The sequence below is a fragment of the Castor canadensis genome, chromosome 1 (assembly GCF_047511655.1).
Source record: "Castor canadensis chromosome 1, mCasCan1.hap1v2, whole genome shotgun sequence".
In the NCBI taxonomy this organism is placed as follows: Eukaryota; Metazoa; Chordata; class Mammalia; order Rodentia; family Castoridae; genus Castor; species Castor canadensis.
Genome location: NC_133386.1, coordinates 8,780,521 through 8,799,296, shown reverse-complemented (window position 1 = coordinate 8,799,296; position 18,776 = coordinate 8,780,521). Strand labels below are relative to the sequence as shown.

General features: G+C 43.6%; 1 protein-coding gene across 1 annotated transcript in view; it reads right to left on the bottom strand.

Moving 5' to 3' along the window:
• Positions 1 to 18,534, bottom strand: part of Ezr (ezrin) — a 45,883-nt gene extending 27,349 nt beyond the window's left edge. The window contains exons 1-2 of the mRNA XM_020166714.2: positions 18,435 to 18,534; positions 17,800 to 17,885 (exon numbers count right to left, since the gene is read on the bottom strand). Coding sequence (XP_020022303.1) covers positions 17,800 to 17,811 — 12 coding nt within the window. The 5' untranslated portion in view covers positions 17,812 to 17,885; positions 18,435 to 18,534. The remainder of the gene's footprint in view (positions 1 to 17,799; positions 17,886 to 18,434) is intronic.
• Between the last annotated feature and the right edge of the window lie 242 nt (positions 18,535 to 18,776).

The following is an 18,776-nucleotide window of genomic DNA, read 5'->3' as shown; positions in this document are numbered from 1 at the left end:
GACTTAAGATTATTCTTGGTTTTATAAATCTTTAATAACGTGCAACATAAGCTTTCACTGAAATGTAAAACGAGGTAACAGGAGGATATACAGTATATGTTATAGAGAGAGAGGCTTGAAGGAAATCAGGCTGTAGCAAGTAAGGAAACACCTAAATCCCAACTCTTTATTATCTCAGTAACAGGCTTCCATGGTAAGCAACTGTTTTTAGCAAACTAAGAGGACTTGAATGCAACTGGTAATTGCACTCACGATAGTGCAACAAGTGGGAATATATGGTTCTGATACCTGAGGATGGTCCCCAAAAGAGCTCAAATCTGTGGGCTTAAACACTGCACCCCACAAATCCAAACCGTTGTTAAGTCTGGAGAAAAGAGCAGCTGGCTTTTAGTTTTTACTGTTTTGATAACTTCCCCAATCACACTCTTGTCAAAAGCTGTGTTGAGCACTGTTGGAGTGGCTAAAGTGGTAGAGCGCCTGTCTAGCAAGCCTGAGGCCCTGAGTTCAAATCCCGGTGCTGCCAAAAACCAAACAAAATAAAAAGAGGGTCTGAAAGGGTAGGTGCAAGTCCAGAGGCAGGGGTGTGTGCAGACGGGATGGGGTAGCTGAAAGAGAAATAACAGAACGCTGGCAGATGCCAGTCATGTTGTGGACTTTTTCCAGAAGGGGAATGGATCTCTTTAGGCACACAGGCAACAGAACAGGCTGAATTGCCCCAATGCCACCAAAATGAAAGGCCTTCTACCCTAACCTGGTTTGGTTGTTTTGAATAAACTCAGTAATAGTCCACCCTTTTAAAGCACACTAAACCTAGTATCTCTTTTGCTCATCCCTCAGGCACAGGCAGCTGTGGACAGACAACCCCATTCCTGCTCCTTCCACCCCATCACATCAGGTATAAATTAAGTAGCTGGAAACCATGTGGCCTGTGAGGCTCTCCCAAGTCTACAGTTTCTAAAACACCTGTGTCACTTCCAATGCCATCCCATGTCAGGGCTGTGTTGTTCTCTGGAAAATTATTTAGCCTTTAAATTCAAAGAGGATATATGGGGATGGTGGCCATGTTTGAAGGTCACATGTCTGGAACAGTTTTTTTTTTTTCTTCTTCTTCTTCATTTTGCTGAAAAGCTTCTTATGCTATAAGTCTGCTACATTGATACAAACTGTGGCCAATCTAGGCTTCCAGGCTCTTCTGCCCATGGAAGTTTTCCAAGGAGCATCTCAAAAAAGCAGGACTTTTTAGAATACACTTTGGGTGAGTTCTGAGTCTTCCCAATTCAAGCATCAAAATGGTATCTAAAATGCCTTCTACAAATCTGAGAAATACAGAGGCCGAACTGACAATTAAATATTATGTTATTACTTCTGCTGAATTTTTGCTCATGTCAAATTATCCCCTGGTTCTTTCCCTCATTTTGGTAAATGTAGTCATGCACAGTTTCCTTTGGGAAATGTCATTTCCCCTTGAAACACTTCAAACTTAGCTTAAGATTTCCTCTATGCTGTCACTTTCACAAAATAAATGCAACCTTTAGTAAAAGCTGGGAGAGAAGGGACAAGTGCAAGATAAATTCCCCCACAAACTTTCAGGCAAGTGACTGAGACTCCTAGACAAGCTGGGTAACTTTAGCAGCCAAAGCACAGCAGTGACTGCAGCGATTTTCTTATTATACTCAACCAGGAAGACCATTTAAAATAGAAGGGAAATTCAAATGTAGCATTTAATGTTTGAATTTTAGGCAGTGGATTAGAGATAACAGATTAATCCCTGTTATCACACCTGCTTTATCATACCTGCTTTCACTCAAAAATTGGTCTGCAGAACTATCCAAACAGCCCAGATTACACTGAGAGCCTGACCTTCCCTTATCACTTAAAATGTCAACGCTGTTTTCCAACATTCCAGCCTTCTTCCAAAGGTGCCACTTCAGCAACTTTTAACAGCTTTCAAATATTTGGATAAGACCTTTTGAATGTTTAGTCCTGCTCTGATAGGAGTGGATAGATACAGTAATGTTCTTCTACAAAAGGGAGAAAATGCTCAGGACAATTGCAAACAAACTGAAACAGCATTTTTCAGATGCTGTTTTGTTCACTCAACTGAATAATTGGATACAATACTGTATTTTGACTTTGAGGTTGTTATTAGTTCTCTTATAGCAGCTTTGTGGGAAATATTACTTACATAAAATTACCTCATTTGCAATGTACAATTCAGTGGTTTTTTAGTACATTCAGAGAATTGTGCAACTAATTCTGCTATCTGGTTTTAGAAAAAAAAAAAAATATATATATATATATTTTTAATTCACGTCTTGCTATGTAGCCCAGGCTGGTCTTGAATGAATTCCATCTGCCTCTGTCTCCTGAGGGGTGGGATTACAGGCATACACCACCATACTCAACAAATTTTAGAATATCTCATTACCCCCCAAAAGGAACTTGGTCTCCTTTAGCAGTCATTCCCCATTATTCTTAATCCCCCCAAGCCCTGGCAACCAATAACCTACTTTCTGGCTGTATGGATTTGCCAGATCTTATAATGTAAACAGAATCTTATGATGTGTGGTCTTTTGTGACAGCTTCTGTCATGTAGTATGTTTTCAAGGTTCACCCATGTTATGACATGTATTAGCATGTCAGCCCTGTTTTTACTGCCCAAAATACTCCACTACATGGCTGTACCCCTTCTATCTGTCTGCCAGTTGATGGATATTGGGTTAATATCTCTGTTGCTTTCATGATTGCAGCTAGTAAAAGCTGAATAGCAGTCTAATCTAGTCTGAATAACAATTTAATAATAAAAAATCTTTACCAAGAAACAAAGACGAAAGAAAAGTAAGGTTAATTGTCAAAAACTAAACTTTGAAGTTTCTGTTGTTAAGGTCTAAATGAAAGTATTCTATGTTCTTGGAAAGGCGGTATCAGCCACCAAACAAACAGCAATGAAATACTTGGGATCCTCCACTCTCCCTAGCAGCACTCCAGACTGAGTTGGCTGCTGAGCTGCCCTCCCTGAGACCCTCCTTCACAGACTCTGCTCCTCCCTAGATAGAGCAGGGACTTAATCAGTCTGCTGTTCATTTAACTCCAACTATGCTGAGCACACCATCTGAAGCACTCAACTTAATTAACAACAAGAATTTGTAATGGAACACCTCCTTCATATGTTTGACTTTCTTGGATTAACACTCTCCCCCGCCCCTAACACACACACATGGGCCCAGTTTCTGCCACTGAAGGTCATGTTTGATGTCCTTAATAAAGTCAGGCATAGGGAAGTGGTCTGGATGGCCACCTTGCACAGCCGCCCTCACTGCTCCTCCAAGGCCTGTGGCCTCAAGCATGCAAAAGCAGCACCTGGAGAGCTTATTAGAACTGTTTTCCAGGCCCACGCTGGGATTGGCAGTTGAAATAGGGCCAATAAGGTCAAGTCCATCACGCTCAGATATGACGCCAATGACAATCAGTGCTCAAGGGAAAGAGCCTTGCATTGTAAAAATGCAAAACGTCACAACTCTTGTGGTCAGGACAAAGCACTCATGGCTACCATTTATGATCTGTGCGTGAAAACATCTGTCCTGAATCTCCATGCACTGGCACTAGAAGACTGTTTTCTTTCATCAAACCCACAACAGATGGACCCACATTTTAGTGCCCTCTGAGTCCTGATCCCCTTCTAACCTTTGAGAAAGATATAAATTCCATCTCTACAAACAATAGGTCAACTGTCTTAGGATTTGCTATCATACACAGTGGTCATTTTCCATAAGGGCTGGCTAACAAATAACCCACATCTGTAAAACATTACCAGTAACTTAGCAAACCTTAACTAGCCTAGTGCAGACACTTGAATTCAGCCAAGATGGGAAAAGCCAGAAGTCCCAGAGGCAGTGAGATTTTTTTTTTTTAAAGCTCTTCTCTTTCCACATCACCAGCCCTTCTCAGAGTGTCACAGCAATGGTTAATTCTTAAAAGATAACTTCGTTTCCATCTCCTACACAAAATGGAAGTTAGATGTTCAAAGGGGATCTGAGAACAACTGGTTATATAAGCAACTAAATTACATAAAATCGTGGCAACTGTAACTCCATTGTCCACGGAGTTGGAATGTCCAATTTCCACTCCAAGACACCTCCCTGTTGCACGTCATTCCTTTAGAGAGGACCAAAATAAGAGGCGCTCTGCTGAAGGCATTCATCAAAGTGTCAGAGCAGTGCACACAAAGAAGATAAGTTAACAGAAATGTGGCCTCACACCATGAGTTTTCATTACATGGAGTAAAGTTCTACGCATACAAGTCACAACAGTAACCTGATACTGTGCTTGTCAACCGAGGTGGCAACAGTGGCTCTTCCCTAAATGTCCCACCCACAACAGTAGCCTTACATCACTGAGCATCCAAAGGCAGGCTGACCCAGAAGAAATCCCAGGACACAAATTTAAGTTCTGGCTCTTACTGCCAGACTTTGTAAGCATTCTTGCTGATGGACAGAGAAGGTGAAAAGAACAGGGCAAATCCACAGAACTAATGAACTAACCCTGAGGCAAATCCACAGTCCAACAGATGAAGACCATCAGATTGCTATTCCATTCTACCAATGCTGTATCTTGAAGTTATACCCAGTCATCATTTCATACCGTCTCTTTTTCAAGGTTAAGGAATATGAGTGAAAGAACTGTCAGATGCAAAAGGCAGGTCAGCCTTGAATTACAACAAAAACAGTCAGGCAATTCAGTAAAATTTCTGTGCATCATTTTGAGCATAGCACAACAGACCAACAGAGACATATGGATGGGATATTCTCATTTCTGATAAAAAATTTCTATATAATTATACAATTCTAGGATATATCCAATTATTTTATTGCCTAAGTAATAATAATAAAACTGTCAAATGGCAGAGCTAACAAGAGTCCCCTTGTCACACAACTCTGATAACCACTAGATAGCACCTCCACAGAGGCCAAAGGGCTGGCTGATAGATAGTTCTTTCCTGGGAAGCATGAATGGGCTCTTCCCAGGGAGATGAAGTCAGGGATATGAGCCAGTGGTAGAGTTCTGTGCACAGGCCCAGGCTGGCTGCTCTTGGCCTCCTGGTATCTGTGGTAGTGCTGTGGGTCTCCACTGCAGACAAGTTCCTTGGGACAGTTGTTCCCCAGCAGAAAGCTAACCAGCAAGAGAATTCAAATTCAGCTACTTATGGGCTGATGCTGCCAGCTGTCTGAATGACTAAATTTCCAGTGGTAGCATCTATCAAGGATCTATTCCACCACAAGGAAGTACCTTCTGGATTAAAACACCATGGTACCACCCCCACTTCCTGCTGAGGGAGGTGTTAAAAAGTACTGTGGTTAGTATTTGCCCAGGTGCTAATCACTAATGAAACATGAGGTCTTAACTACTGAGGTCAAAGTCAAAGGAGCCAGCTAACTCCATGAAAAACTAAGTGTCTGTAAAAAGAGCTTCTTGGTTCACTTTAAACAATCTTATTTAGTTTTAGGAAATGTGAGTATAAACTTTAATTGAATAAAAAGAGACTTTGAACAGAGTTTCAAATTTTAACTGCCAGCAGGTCTGCAAAAAGGAAGGTTACCAAATCCCAATGAGTTTTTGTGATGAAAGGTTTGGTTTTTTTTTAAGAATATACCTCTGCTTATATTCACGTTTACATCTAAGTATTTATAAATGCCTTACAATTGCCTTCTAGGATACTTGCATGTGCCTAGAATACCTCTATACTTGACTTTGACAAGTTTGTTTTTTCTTTATTTAAAGCACACCATCACATGTATTGCATACCCTTGACACAGGGCAGCCAGCCTGGTTCAGTTTCCTGGGAAGCATGGCAGGCACCGGCTTCATTTTATAGAGAGGACACAAAAGCTTTAAGGATCTTTACTTACAATTAACACTACAGCCCTTCCACTTCCTTTCCTAAACTGTTCTCATTACTCCACCACCTCCAGGAGGCTAAGCTCAAAATGCAAATTCTTGAGGGCACTCATGGCTCACACCTGTAATCCTAACTACTCGGGAGGCAGAGATCAGGAGGACTGAGGTTTGAAGCCAGCCCAGGGAAACAGTTCTCAAGACCCTATTTTGAAAAAACCCGTCACAGACAATGGCTGGTGGAGTGGCTCAGGGCTCAAGGCGTAGACTCTGAGGTCAAGCCCCAGGACTGCAACAACAACAACAAAAGAGTAAATTCGCAGTGTGTAGTAGACCCTGAGTGTTCGCAGCATTGACAGAAGGTGGGTCTCAGAACTTCTTAATAACTTTTATGTAGGAGGTATCCACATTGTTACATCAATATATGGTTTTTTAGAGCAACTAAAATAGTGACAAGCTGTAACTATTTTGTGGGTGACTCCGAATGGGTAATGCACGTGACAACCTTTTTTTAATCTTTTTCTTTTTGGGACCAGGTCTCACTAAGTTGCCATGGCTGGCTTCGAACTCCTAAGCGGCAGGCAAGGACCACCACTTCTGGACTGGTGACCTCTTCTTAATGGTTGAGAAATAGGCCCAGAAAGGTCTGAGCAGTTTTCTCAATTTCTAGTAATCAAAAATAATTATATTTGGATAGTTCTTAATATTACTCTTAAGTATCTTTTAAAGTTCTAAGCTTTTGAAAAATTTGTATTTCTAAATTCCAGTGAAAATTATGTGAAATTCTATCTATCTATCTCTATCCATCCATCCATCCATCCAGTCAGCCATCCACCCACCACCCCATCCATTCAGGCAAGTCCAGATTAACAAATATTCTCCCATAACTTCAAGAACATATAATAAAATCTCAAGTCCTTCTAAATAGTTCCTTTCTGCCTCTGAAAGCAAGCCACTTCCTGCCCCCAGATCTACTTCCTGTCAGACCAATTCTGCTTAATAAACACAAAAACAGCCAACCCAGTCCTTTTTGTACTCATTATGATCAGAGAAAATCATGACCTTAGAACCAGAAGGGAACTTTCTGAGCATTCACATTAAAAAGAAGGTCAGTTCCCTCCACTTCAAAACCTGGCTGGGAACAGAGTGTGCTGAGCCCTCCCCACTGATGCATTTGTAGGCAAAGCCACTGAGGCTAGGTGGAGGAAGGAAGCTGCTTTCCAGGTGCAAACCAGGGGCCAGTCCTGTGCTGCAAGAGTAACCCAGTGGGCATTTTCTGACCTGCTCATGGTCTGAGAAAATACTGCCTCTTCTTCCACACTGGAATGATACCCATTGTGTTTGCACATTTAGTAAGAGAACTAAACTAAAATTCTTAGACACCACTTTACATGGAGAAGGAGAAAGAAAGAATGAAGGAGAAAGAAAGAAAGAATGAAGACCAGTTTCCATAAAAGAAAATGGTCTTTCAAGAAACATAAATAAGCTACATTCTCATCTTTACCCAAAGCAGGCAAAATAAATTTTCACTCAAGGTCACTTTCTCTTTATCTAGTGAACATGTACAGTCTTGATCCTGTAACATGTTTTTTTCAGTTTTACTAGGTGTGTCACATACTTCAGCATCAATTGGTTCACTGAAATGTGTAGCTGATTATATGCACCACCTCAGGATCCTGTGAAAGACAAAAGAGGCAAGACCAAGATGGCCATTCCATGCTATAATCGTTTTTAATTCTAGCTCACAAAACAGAGGAAACTAAAGGCCTGTAGACTGAACTCGCTCCCCACCTAGAACACACTATTTTCTTTGTAAATTTAGAAGTCTGTGAAGAGTCTTTCCAATCTAGTGGGGTGAGGGGAACCTGTGAAGCGATGAAAATGTCCCGACTGTGTTGTTTTAGGGACAGACAGAAAATAAGCCATAAAATCTAGTTAGGATCATATGAGCAGGGATATTTTGCAGTGTCAAAGAACATTTCTCCTATAAGGAGCTTACACAGATTTATTAGAACTTGCTCATGAATCATCTCTTTTGCCATCTATCAAAAATAATTAGTGGGGGGAGGGGAGGAGGGGGGAGAGATGACTCAAACAATGTATGCAATGTGAATAAATGAATTTAAAAAACAAACAAAAAATACTAAAAGGCAAAAAAAAAAATTAGTGTAAGACCTCAACAGCTTTATTTAACAAAGAAAAAAATCAAACTAAATCAGTTTAGTTTAAAATTTGTTTGAATTATCAAACCCCACCAAAACTTACGTTTTAAAGTATATATTAAAAACCAAATTCTTCGATTTCCACTATTACAGTCAAGTACTATGTGTTATATCCACAATGAGATTATAATTACACAATTGTGGCGCTCTTATAATCTCCTTACTCCAGCCGCAGCACCAGTACATAGATTATACACATATGGACCTTTTAAAATGACTGCCTAAAACCCCACTCAATAGATGTGTCATATTTCATGTTCATTTTCAAGTGCTGCTCTTAGCTGGGTCACAGCCCCTCCCACTTTCAACCCCCACAATCTCGGGAATAGAGTCACAGGAATAGCTGGGCACCATCAGATCCACGTGCTTCCATGTCAACAGCAATTCTGTAAGAGACCTCCTTTAAAATATGTCAGGGAGGACAAGATGGCCCAGATGGGCTTAGATCAGCTACTCATTTGATCAGAAAACACCATGACACTGTGGTGCCACTTCAGGGATCCATGGAGAACCCCTCACTGTACTTCAACAGCAAGGAATGAGCCATGGGGAGAGCACAGGCTCCCCAGATCAGGGACTCTCTTTGGTGGGTTCCTCCCATCTGAGAGCAAAAGTGAAGAGTCTCCGCCTCTTCCTTGTGATATGCTCTGAACAAGCAGACTCTATTATGGAAACTGGAAACATTCACAACTGTAGAGAATGAAAGCTACAATGAGCCTCCATGTGCTCTTCCTTCCTGCTTTCAACATACTAACTCGAACATTCTGCTTTTACCTTTTTTTATAGCTTAAAAAAAAACTTTTTATCTGCTTGCATACTTTACGGTTATCAAACACTTTACCTGTGAAAACTCCAGCATGCAGCACTAAATGAGTGTTAAATACACACATAGCAACAAAGCTACTATCATATCCAACAATTCAATGGCCACTACTTCCCTCATTCAAAAATGTATTTATAGTTGATCCGTGCAAATCCTGCCATGCATCCTGCAGCTTTGTTTTCCACATTTCCATATCGTCTAGCCAGGATCTTAACAAGACACCAAGTTCTTCCCACCCTACCTCTGTCATCTGAGGCCCACTTACGAGTCTCAGTGTCACCCAAAGAGCAACGTACTATGTACATAAAAACCTCAGCACCCAGATGCAATACCCTTAATTATGTAACTAAGGCAAAGTAGCACCTCAGTGAGAACACTAGCTAATACAGTCATGTGTTTCATAAAGGCAGATTCCAATCTAATATTTATACTCTATGCTCTTATCAAGTGGTTTGGAGCTCAGTTTTCTCTTTAAGAACATAAGGAGCAAGGTTGGATCTCCTTAAAAGACACACTGAACAGGAAACCTACAAATGCAGCGAAGGAACAACAGGCAAAATATTACTCAGTTACCATCCCTGAACCACAGCATCTGCGAACCAACGGCAGGGCAGAATCTCAGGCAGCCTGACAGATGATGCTGTGCTTTTGCTTCTATAAGAAAATAAGTTCCTGGAGAAAGGTCACTGTTCAACATGACTTTTTATTATTTTGCAGGACTGGGGTTTGAACTCAGGGACTTCAGCTTTCTAGATAAGCGCTCTACCACTTGAGCCATGACCCTGTCCCACCATGATGTTTTTGTGTTGGCTCCTTGTTCAATACAAAAGTGATTTACTGAAAACAAAACAACCAAAACACATCACATGCTGCACACTCACAAGTCACTTTGCCTGATGGTTTTAACTCCTCTCCCAACAAAAAGGAAGAAAATAAAAATAGCGCTACCTCTTGGCAAAGCCTGGATGAAAATTTACAATAGCACTTATCCTGCTCCCAGACATATATCTGTCTCCCCCAGCACAACGTAAGCTTCCTAAAAGCAGGTCTTTCCCTGGGGAGAAGCCAAGGAAGGCACTGCTCCCTTCAGACTCCAGACAGAAAGGCCATTTTAGACCTGGGCTTATTCTTCCTGGCCATCGAGGGAGGACTAGGCAATATACACTTAAGATTGAAGTGCATCAGATAGACATTGGTTCTGCCATCATTCGATGGACTATGTGAAGGGGGTGGGCCCTTAATCGGCCCCTTCTGTTCACCAATGTAACTGCAGGACCTAAAACCCCAGCATATTGGGCATTCAAAGTGTTGGAGGGATTAGACAATAGTATTAGCTGTGAGAGCAAAAGGACAAAAAGTGAAGTAGAATATGTTTCTTTCGTTACTTAACCAAGCTTCTAAGTTAGAGGGAAAAGAAGAATGACCATCACAGGATGCAAAGCTGTTAATCGGATTAGAACTCAGTAGTTTCAAGTAGAACACACCAGGGCTAGGCTTCCCACAGTTACCACCTTAGGCCTCACAGGTAGGCCCATGGGCTCTTGCTTACAGGTATGCAGGCAGAGGGAGTTGAAGAAACTGGCAGAGATCGTACACTAAGAGGCAGGCATACTTACTACTTGCTCATCTCTTTATCTGCCAATAAGGATTTAAAGTTCGTTCTAGAAGAGGATAATGATGCTCTTTTTTTGAAACAACCTGGCCTCTCGTTTGTAACCAGTAAAGTCAGGGTACAAATAAGTATCAGATATCACTATAGGCAGAGATAAGGTCTATGAAGTATAAGACAGTGGGCAAGGACTGGATGTCAATGGAGCTACATTTAGATCAGACAGTCTAAACTCAGCATGGAATTGTCAAACAGAAATTCATATACAGATTGTAGTAAGTCAAAAATTAATTTAAAATTTTCAATGATAACAAAGCAGTATATTCACATAACAATCTCTTTCCAACTCAAATACAGGCACAAACTGCTTTTAGCATATGCCAGAAATCTGTCATTAGATGATGGCTTAGCAAGTGTAACACAGTTACTGCCACTTTCTCTATGAAACAAAGAATAGCCAGGAACACCAGCCTTGCTTAAAACATTACCTCAGCGCCAATCGTGCCTGCTCTGTGGTGACAGTTTTTATAATAGAAGGCCATGCTCAAGGCCTAGGATGCACTTCGCACTGGCTAACAAAACAGATTCTTTGTTCTTTGAGAAGTTTTTTTTTTTTTTTTTTTAAACTGGAACCAAAGGGGTGACTCTGCTTCCAAACATTAGCCTGGTCATAAAATATATACAAGGTTATAACAAAGGTTTAACAATAGTTACCTTTATCTCAAAGCAGGGTTTGGCAACTTTTTTCTGTAAAGAGGCAGAGAGTAAATATTTCAAGCTTTAAACACCTTATTTGATGTCTGTTGCACAGTGCTGTTTTAAAATAATCCTTCAAAAACATAAAAACTGTTCTTAGCTGGTACACCTTAGAGAAACAGGCATGGTGACCTGCCACCTTCCTTCCATGAAAACAGTTACTTACACTATCTGATACGACAGCTGTTGGTACAACAATGTTAAATTAGTCTTCTCCCAGGCAAAAACGGAAAACAAAATTAGGCTGCAGAGAGTGACTTCAAAGTTAACAAAAGACAGGGCAAATCTGAGCTACCTGCATTGACAGTCTAGTCTGACCACCCCCCACAGCCCACTTTGTCAATGGGGAATGCTGCCGGGCTCCGCCTGTCCTGTGTCTCTCTCTGACCACACTGCAATGAACTGAGATTCACCGACTCCATGAGACCCCTTAAAGGCAAAGCCAATCTTACTTTCACGGCCTCGGCACAGAGCAAAGAGTGACATGGCTGTGCTTCATCACACCAGGAAGAAGCCCATGTGAGTTGTAAAGAAACATGGATACGAGGAGATGGAGAGTGCTCCCTTTTACTAAGCATTCCATGTTGCTGTGTCCCTGTGAAGGTCATGAACAAACTTTACATGGTTTATAGGAACTCAAAGTTTTAGCAAACAAGCTGCCCTACAAAGTGTGTAAAACATATGCAGGGAAAAAAAGCACACAAGAAACACAAAGCTTACAGCATGTAGAGATGAACTTTCAATTTCAAGAGAAAAGCACTGTCTTTGCTTATTTTATGTAGCATCCTTTTCACTTAATAACATTTTCACTACCACTTTAGAGATGACAAAACTGAGGTTCACAGACACTAAGTGGCTTGCTCAAGCACCGGAAGTAGTAAATTATGAAATTATTCTTTTATGGTTCTTAGGATTTTTATTTGAAAAAATAATGTACATTAATGAACTATACATAAGCATTTTATTTTAGTCAGAAGTTTCTAAGTCATATTATAGCACAATGGTTTTGTTTGGTTCTTTAAAAAGATTCTTAGCTGGGTGCCGGAGGCTCATGCCTGTAATCCTAGTTACTCAGAAGGCAGAGATCAGGAGGATCGCGGTTCAAAGCCAGCCTGGGCAAATAGTTCCTGAGACCCTATCTCAAAAAAAAACCCTTCACAAAAAAATAGGGCTGGTGGAGTGGCTCAAGGTGAAGGCCCTGAGTTCAAGCCTCAGTACTGCAAAAAAAAAAAAAAAAAAAAAAGATGCTTTACAGAAATTTCGAGCAACATTTTCATTCTTATGTCAACAGGTATAGATGATAAATACATTAGGAGGGGAAATAATGCAACATTATCCTTCTTATAATAAGCATTCCATATTTAATTGGTGGTAACAAACACACATCTAGTGCTTAAATTAAAAACTAATTAGAGTAGCTAAGGAATCCCAATGTAGCTGCTACTGAAGTGAAATAAAATGTAAGGTGCAGTTCAACATGGATTCCTGACTTTGAAAGCAGACTATGAATTTTATTATTTCAGATCACAGAGTGGAATCATCCAAGTATTAGAACAAAGCAGGTGCACCAAGCATCGCACAAACCTCCAAACTGCCCAAGATACACAAAAACTTAACTAAAAAACAAAATAAGAAAAAGAGGGCTGGAGCTGTGGCTCAAATGGTAGAGTGACTGCCTAGCATGCATGAGGTACGGGGTTCAATCCCCAGTACAAGAAAAAAGAAAAAAAATGTATATATAAGATAAAGATGTAACATAATTCACTGAGTGGTACTCTTTTCCTTTTCCAAACTGTAAAAGTATTAGAAAAGTTATTCAAATTTTGTTAGAAATAACAGCGCTATCATTTAGGGCAGTAACAAAAGAGGCCAGTGTGGAAGGAACAGGAGAGAAAGGAAAGAGGAATGTGGTATCTTCCAAGGGAATGTCTAGGTTCTTTTCCTCCTTTATAAACAAAGGGCCAAAAAATTGAGACACTGCCAAATTAAAATTAAAATTAATACCAAATTAAGCCCTTGCAGGAAAAGCTACAGTGAGAGCAACACCTTACATCTCCGCTGGTCTTGTCTTTCTGAAGCTGGAGACCCATCCCACTGTCACCTCTTTTCCAACCCCAGTCGTGACTCAAAAACCCAATAATGGCGCCACAGGGTTGCAGCCAGAACTTTAAGAACTTCTTTCATTTGTCACACTTATAGTGCAAATTAATTAGCTTGTAAAAAGCCAGACTCACCCATCCCCCAGAGGACTCTTCATCTTAGTAGTGACTCCACCACTCATCCAGTTGTGTAAGCCAGAAACCAGAAGGCAGCCTGGCACACCCCTGGGCCCTGCACACCCAATCCACCACCTAGGCCGTTCAATTTGACCTCCCTAGTCCAAGCTATCACTGTCTCTTCCTGCAACTCAATAGTCTACCATATCCACTCCGGCTACCTCCTGCTCTTGTGATTCTCATTACAGACTGTAGTCAACTCTGCAAAAGGCAAATCAGATCAGGTCACCTCCTTCTAGAAGGTCAAACTCTGAGTTAAGAAAAAAAGTGCCTGAGTATGGTTGACGAGGTATACTGTGACCTTATTTCCTCTCTAACCACATCAGTCTCCAGTGGACCCCTAACTCCTCTCATTTCCCCCCTACTACTGAGTCTGTGCACTTGGGAGTTGTGTCCCCCCAGCCTCCACTCAATTTATTCTTTAGGTTGTTCAGCAGTCCTCACTGCCTCAGGGCTCCCTCCTACACCTCATTGTCTCAGAACCCTGACCACCAGTATTCTAGTACAATTTCCAGAGCCGCAGTGATTATCACACGTCCCAGAACCAGACTGTAAATCCATGATGACAGGGGTGACTTCTGTGTCTGTACTGGGGGCCTCAACACCTCTCACAGTAACTCGGTGAATGTCTGCTGAACTAATAAAAGAGCTATAAATATTCATCATGCCTTACAGTGTGAAGATGGCAGATCAGTAACGCGAGCCAGCATCTCTCACCACCACAGGCCAAAATCTTAGCTACCTAATTCACCATCTGCCTTTGGTGAAGGAGGGGGTGGGGTAGAAGTAGGTTCCATGTGTCCTCCTCAATGAAGGAGCTTCAAATATATCAGGGTACTCAATTAAACTCTATCTCTATTAAAATTATTTAGCAGAAAGGCATGCATTCCCAAAGAGGTAAGGTTAGTTCAGAAATTATCTTGGCTTAGTGTTAGAGTACTTGTCAAGAGTGTGTGAGGCACCATAAAAAAAAAAAGAAAAATCTGTTTTTAATGTTTTGACACAGGGTGGAACTTTGAACCCACTTTCAGAGTTCTCCTAATGAAAGGTAAGCCTCCTTTTACACGAGAAACTTCTACCACACCACTTTACATGGACAGTGAAGGTATATGTTACCTCTAAGCCCTTCACAGGGCTTTAAGAAAGCTGGGCTTAAAAGGCAACACCTCTTCACTCCTAGGTTGAGGCAGCTGGCAGGTTTCCTCTCCAGTGCCACATGCCTCCTTTCTACCAGAGGAGATCAAGAGGAGACGGGAGGGAGGAGGGAAAGGAGGAGCTTCATCAACCCCCTGCCTGAAAGGGTGGAGCAAGAAACGATTCCTGAAGGAGGTCTCAGGGCGCCACCCCTGTCCCTAGAGCTGTTCACACAGTACCCTGTCCCGGAGACAGGCAGAACAAAATACCAGACTGCCCTCCTTGGAAGTCCTCCAGTCCCACTTACTAGGGCCCAAAGCAGTCATGGAAAATGCAAGTTCAGACAACAGGCTGTAGCTGTCCCTCCCCACAGCCCTCCAGCAGCCCGCCCCTGCATGGCTGTCCTCCTAAGCACACGCTTTACTGAGGCCGTTTCCTTCTGTGGAGGCTTGGGGCAGGGCTCCTACTTAACCTGTGTCTGTGTCTTGGCTCAGTACCAGACTGTAAGTCCCCATAGGACAGGTCTGTGTGACCCTTGGTGCAGGGCACCCTGCTTGCTGAATGAATAAACAGCCAATCTGTTTAAAAAGTAGTGCTTTAAGAAGCAATCGCAAGAGAAAACACAGCCAATGAATATTGTTTCATTTATACTGTATTTTGAATAAAGTCATGCAATGATTCAGTTTATACCTAAACTGAATCACCAGGTAAAAGCCCCCAAACCCCAACTATTCAGGTCAATCTGTGGTTGCCCCTTATCTTCATAAACATTCAATCCCACAAAAGCTATTTAACGAAATTCTTAGCTTGGCCTTAAATAACTAGAATCAATAACCCTTTGTTTAAAGGACAGATCTATAGAGCTTGTTGGAAGATGCCTCATTTAACATTTACCAAGGCAGGAAACAAATCAACCCCAAGCCCCCTAAACCAAACACCAACAAACTGAATTCCCTGTAACAGCCTTAGGGATGGCTACTGGGCTCTCTTTGTGATCAGAGATGGGATAGCCCTAATATGACTGTCTTTCATCTCTAACACCTGCCCCTGCCTAAAATGGGGCAGGTTGGGATCTCCCATAGCAGACATGCATGACTCACCTAAAAGAAAACTTCTCTACAAAGTGTGAAAATTATAACTGGATATTGTACAAAACAGTCTCCCAAAAAGATGCTTTGGCTAATGAGGCTCAAATACACACGGGCAATGGCCACTCTCCTTTTCCAACCCAACGACTCTCTTCACTTTGTCAGACATTTGTCAACTCTTAAGTTCCTACCCAACAAAAGAAACCTTTAAAACAAAGTGAAATTCAAACATACCCACCATAAGAAATAAAAGAGAGGCTTAAAAAGGGCAGGGAATTTTCATATAGTGCAACACATATAAAACCTGAATGAAGACATTATTGATGGTAAGGGAAATGAGACAGCCTCAAAAGGTCAAATACTCTAAGCTTCCCCCACACAGGGTCCCTAGAGTACTCAACTCACACACACAGACTAGAATGCTGGCTGCACTGAGTGGGAGCTGAGGATCAGTTTAGGATGAAGAAATTCCACAGATGGATAGTGGTGATGTTTGCTTAACAGTATGAATATACTGAAAGCCACTGTACTGTACACTTAGAAATGGCTATGTGTTAATATACCATAATAATAATAAAAGAAACCAGAAAAAGAATCAAAGAAATTACAGTGGATGAAAAGAAAAGAGAAGGAAAGGCAGTGACTGGAAACAGACTCTTTTCTGAATACTGAACTCTGCATCTTTTGGTAAAATCGAGACACCACACCAGGAACTAATCTCTTGACCCCCCCACCCCTCCTCCCCCATCTGCTGCACCCAATAGTGCTCCAAGGCATTGTACCTTGGCTGTATCATTTTTAAGTTTGAAATGAATAAAAGAATTTTGTGTAGGATCATCAAAATCCTACACATGAGGATCTGCTTCATGAGCGTCATCTTGATGATGCAACTTACACCAAAAACTATATTGGCTCAGACTCTTTAATAGAGTAATTTCTTTAACCTAACAGAAAACTAGGACTTCTAATGAACTCCTCTCACAGAACATAAAATTCAACAGGAGAGAAAGCACATAAGGACTGCTGACAGAACCAACTTGTTTGGAAAAACTAGAAATAAATTCCTCATCTATTTTTTCCTTGCAATTTTGAATGAATCCTCATTTTTCTCCATCGTAATTCAAAACTCAAAAAACACCTAAACGCCTGTCGCCAGTATCCAGTCACCAGCTCACCAATGTGAAATAGATACAACTTTCTAAGAAGCGCCACTCACTAAGAACCTGCCTGTCCCCATAACCCTGGCCTGGCCAGCAATCTCAACACAATCAGATTCAGGGAGCAAGGTGCAGGCACGCAGCACTTTAGTCAGCTGACCTGTCCCGTCCTGAGCCCAAGCAGCCTCCTTATCAAGCTTCCCGGGCTGTCTCATCTGCAATTCAAGTCCATTACTAACCCTTTCAAAGATAGGAATCCTGCTGCAACCAGCAAATTCTCAGGCTAACAGGCAGCGCCTCCGGAGCCGGGGGGTGTGGACGGGGGACGACGACAGGAGGACTGGGGACGACGAGGACGACGGGACTGGGACAAGGCTGGTCGCTGCAGAGAGCTTGCCTGTCTCCCAAATGCCCTTCAAATCGCCCAGCAAAGCGTGGGCTGCCTGCGGTTTCGGGACACTTGAGGAACTGGAAGAGTAGGTGTAGCTGGTGGGAAAGTCACCTAGTCTTCCCGCGATCTGCACTTTCAAAGAAACTTTTAAACAGATCGAAGCAGTATGAAAGGGACCTCAAGTTTTTATGCACGAGCACAACTTCGGAGGAGGGGACTCCCGGAGAAAAAGGCGAGCAAGAAAAGCATCACCATGGCGTGTTCTTAGCGTCCCGCAGAAGGGTCACCAGGAAACAAGAGGGCAGCAGAATTCGATTCCTGTCCCCACTCACTTCAAAAAGAGCACTACAAAGATCTTTCTACAAAGATCCGCCCAACTCCTCGGGCAGGTGACTCCCCTCGGAAACGGAACCTGGCGCATGCGACCCGGCTCAGAACCGGGACCACTTACTGGCTTCGGCATTTTCGGTTCCTGATGGGCGGCCTCGATCCCCCGGAAGCTCGGCAGCAACAGCAGCAGCTCAGATAGATCTCGATCTGCAGGCAGAGGGAAGCCCTTAGCGCGTCCCGCAGCTCTCCGCGCGGACTTAAGAAGCGGCCGGGCGGTGCCGGCTGAGTCACCGCCCAGCCCGGGGCGGGGCGGGGCGGGGCTGCGCGGGCCAGCGGGGGCGGGGGCGGGCGCCGGGCCCGGGGCGCGGGGCTTCCCGGCACACAGCAAGTCTCACTGTGTAGCAACCGTTGCCTCTGGGCTTGAAACCGCAACCGCCAAGCCTTTGAGAAACACTGTTTCAAAAACTGTCACCTCCCGGCAGCAGCCAGGGGCGGCGCGGCGCGGGCTCCACTTTTCCTTCCGAAGGGGACCGAGTGGAGCGAGGAAGGCCGCGCGCGCAGCAGCTCCACTTGCCTCGTGTGGGGGCCTCGCGGGGACCCGGGACCCTCAGCCCGGCTCTCTCGTGGCCACCCACCTGGTTCCCGCGCAGGCTACCCCTCGGCCAGAAGCCGCACCTGTCGTCGAGTCCCGGCCGCCGTCCCCATTTAGGGAAAGTGCGCGCGCGCCCCCCGCCCCCGGCCGCGCGCCCAGCTCACCGCAGCGCCTGCAGTGCACGGTGCGCTCCCGCCGGCCGTCGGTGCGTCCGCCCAGTGTGCCCGTCGCCCGCGCTCCCGAGAGGCCCTCGCGGGGCGGGGTCCCGGGGCCGCGCCCCTTCCCGCCCCGCCCGCGCGCCCGACCTGCGAGGTGCGCCCCGCGCAAGATGGCCGCATTCGCTCGCGCCCCGCGCCCCTCTCGGCCTGCGACCCCGGATCGGGCAGGGGCCCTAGCCCCCCGCCCCCGGCTCTCACGGACCTCGCCCTCCGCGTCCCGGCCCCGCGCCCTCGGAGAGGAACTTGGCGGAGTTAGGTCTACTCCTGAGCGCAGATGTGAGCTGCGAG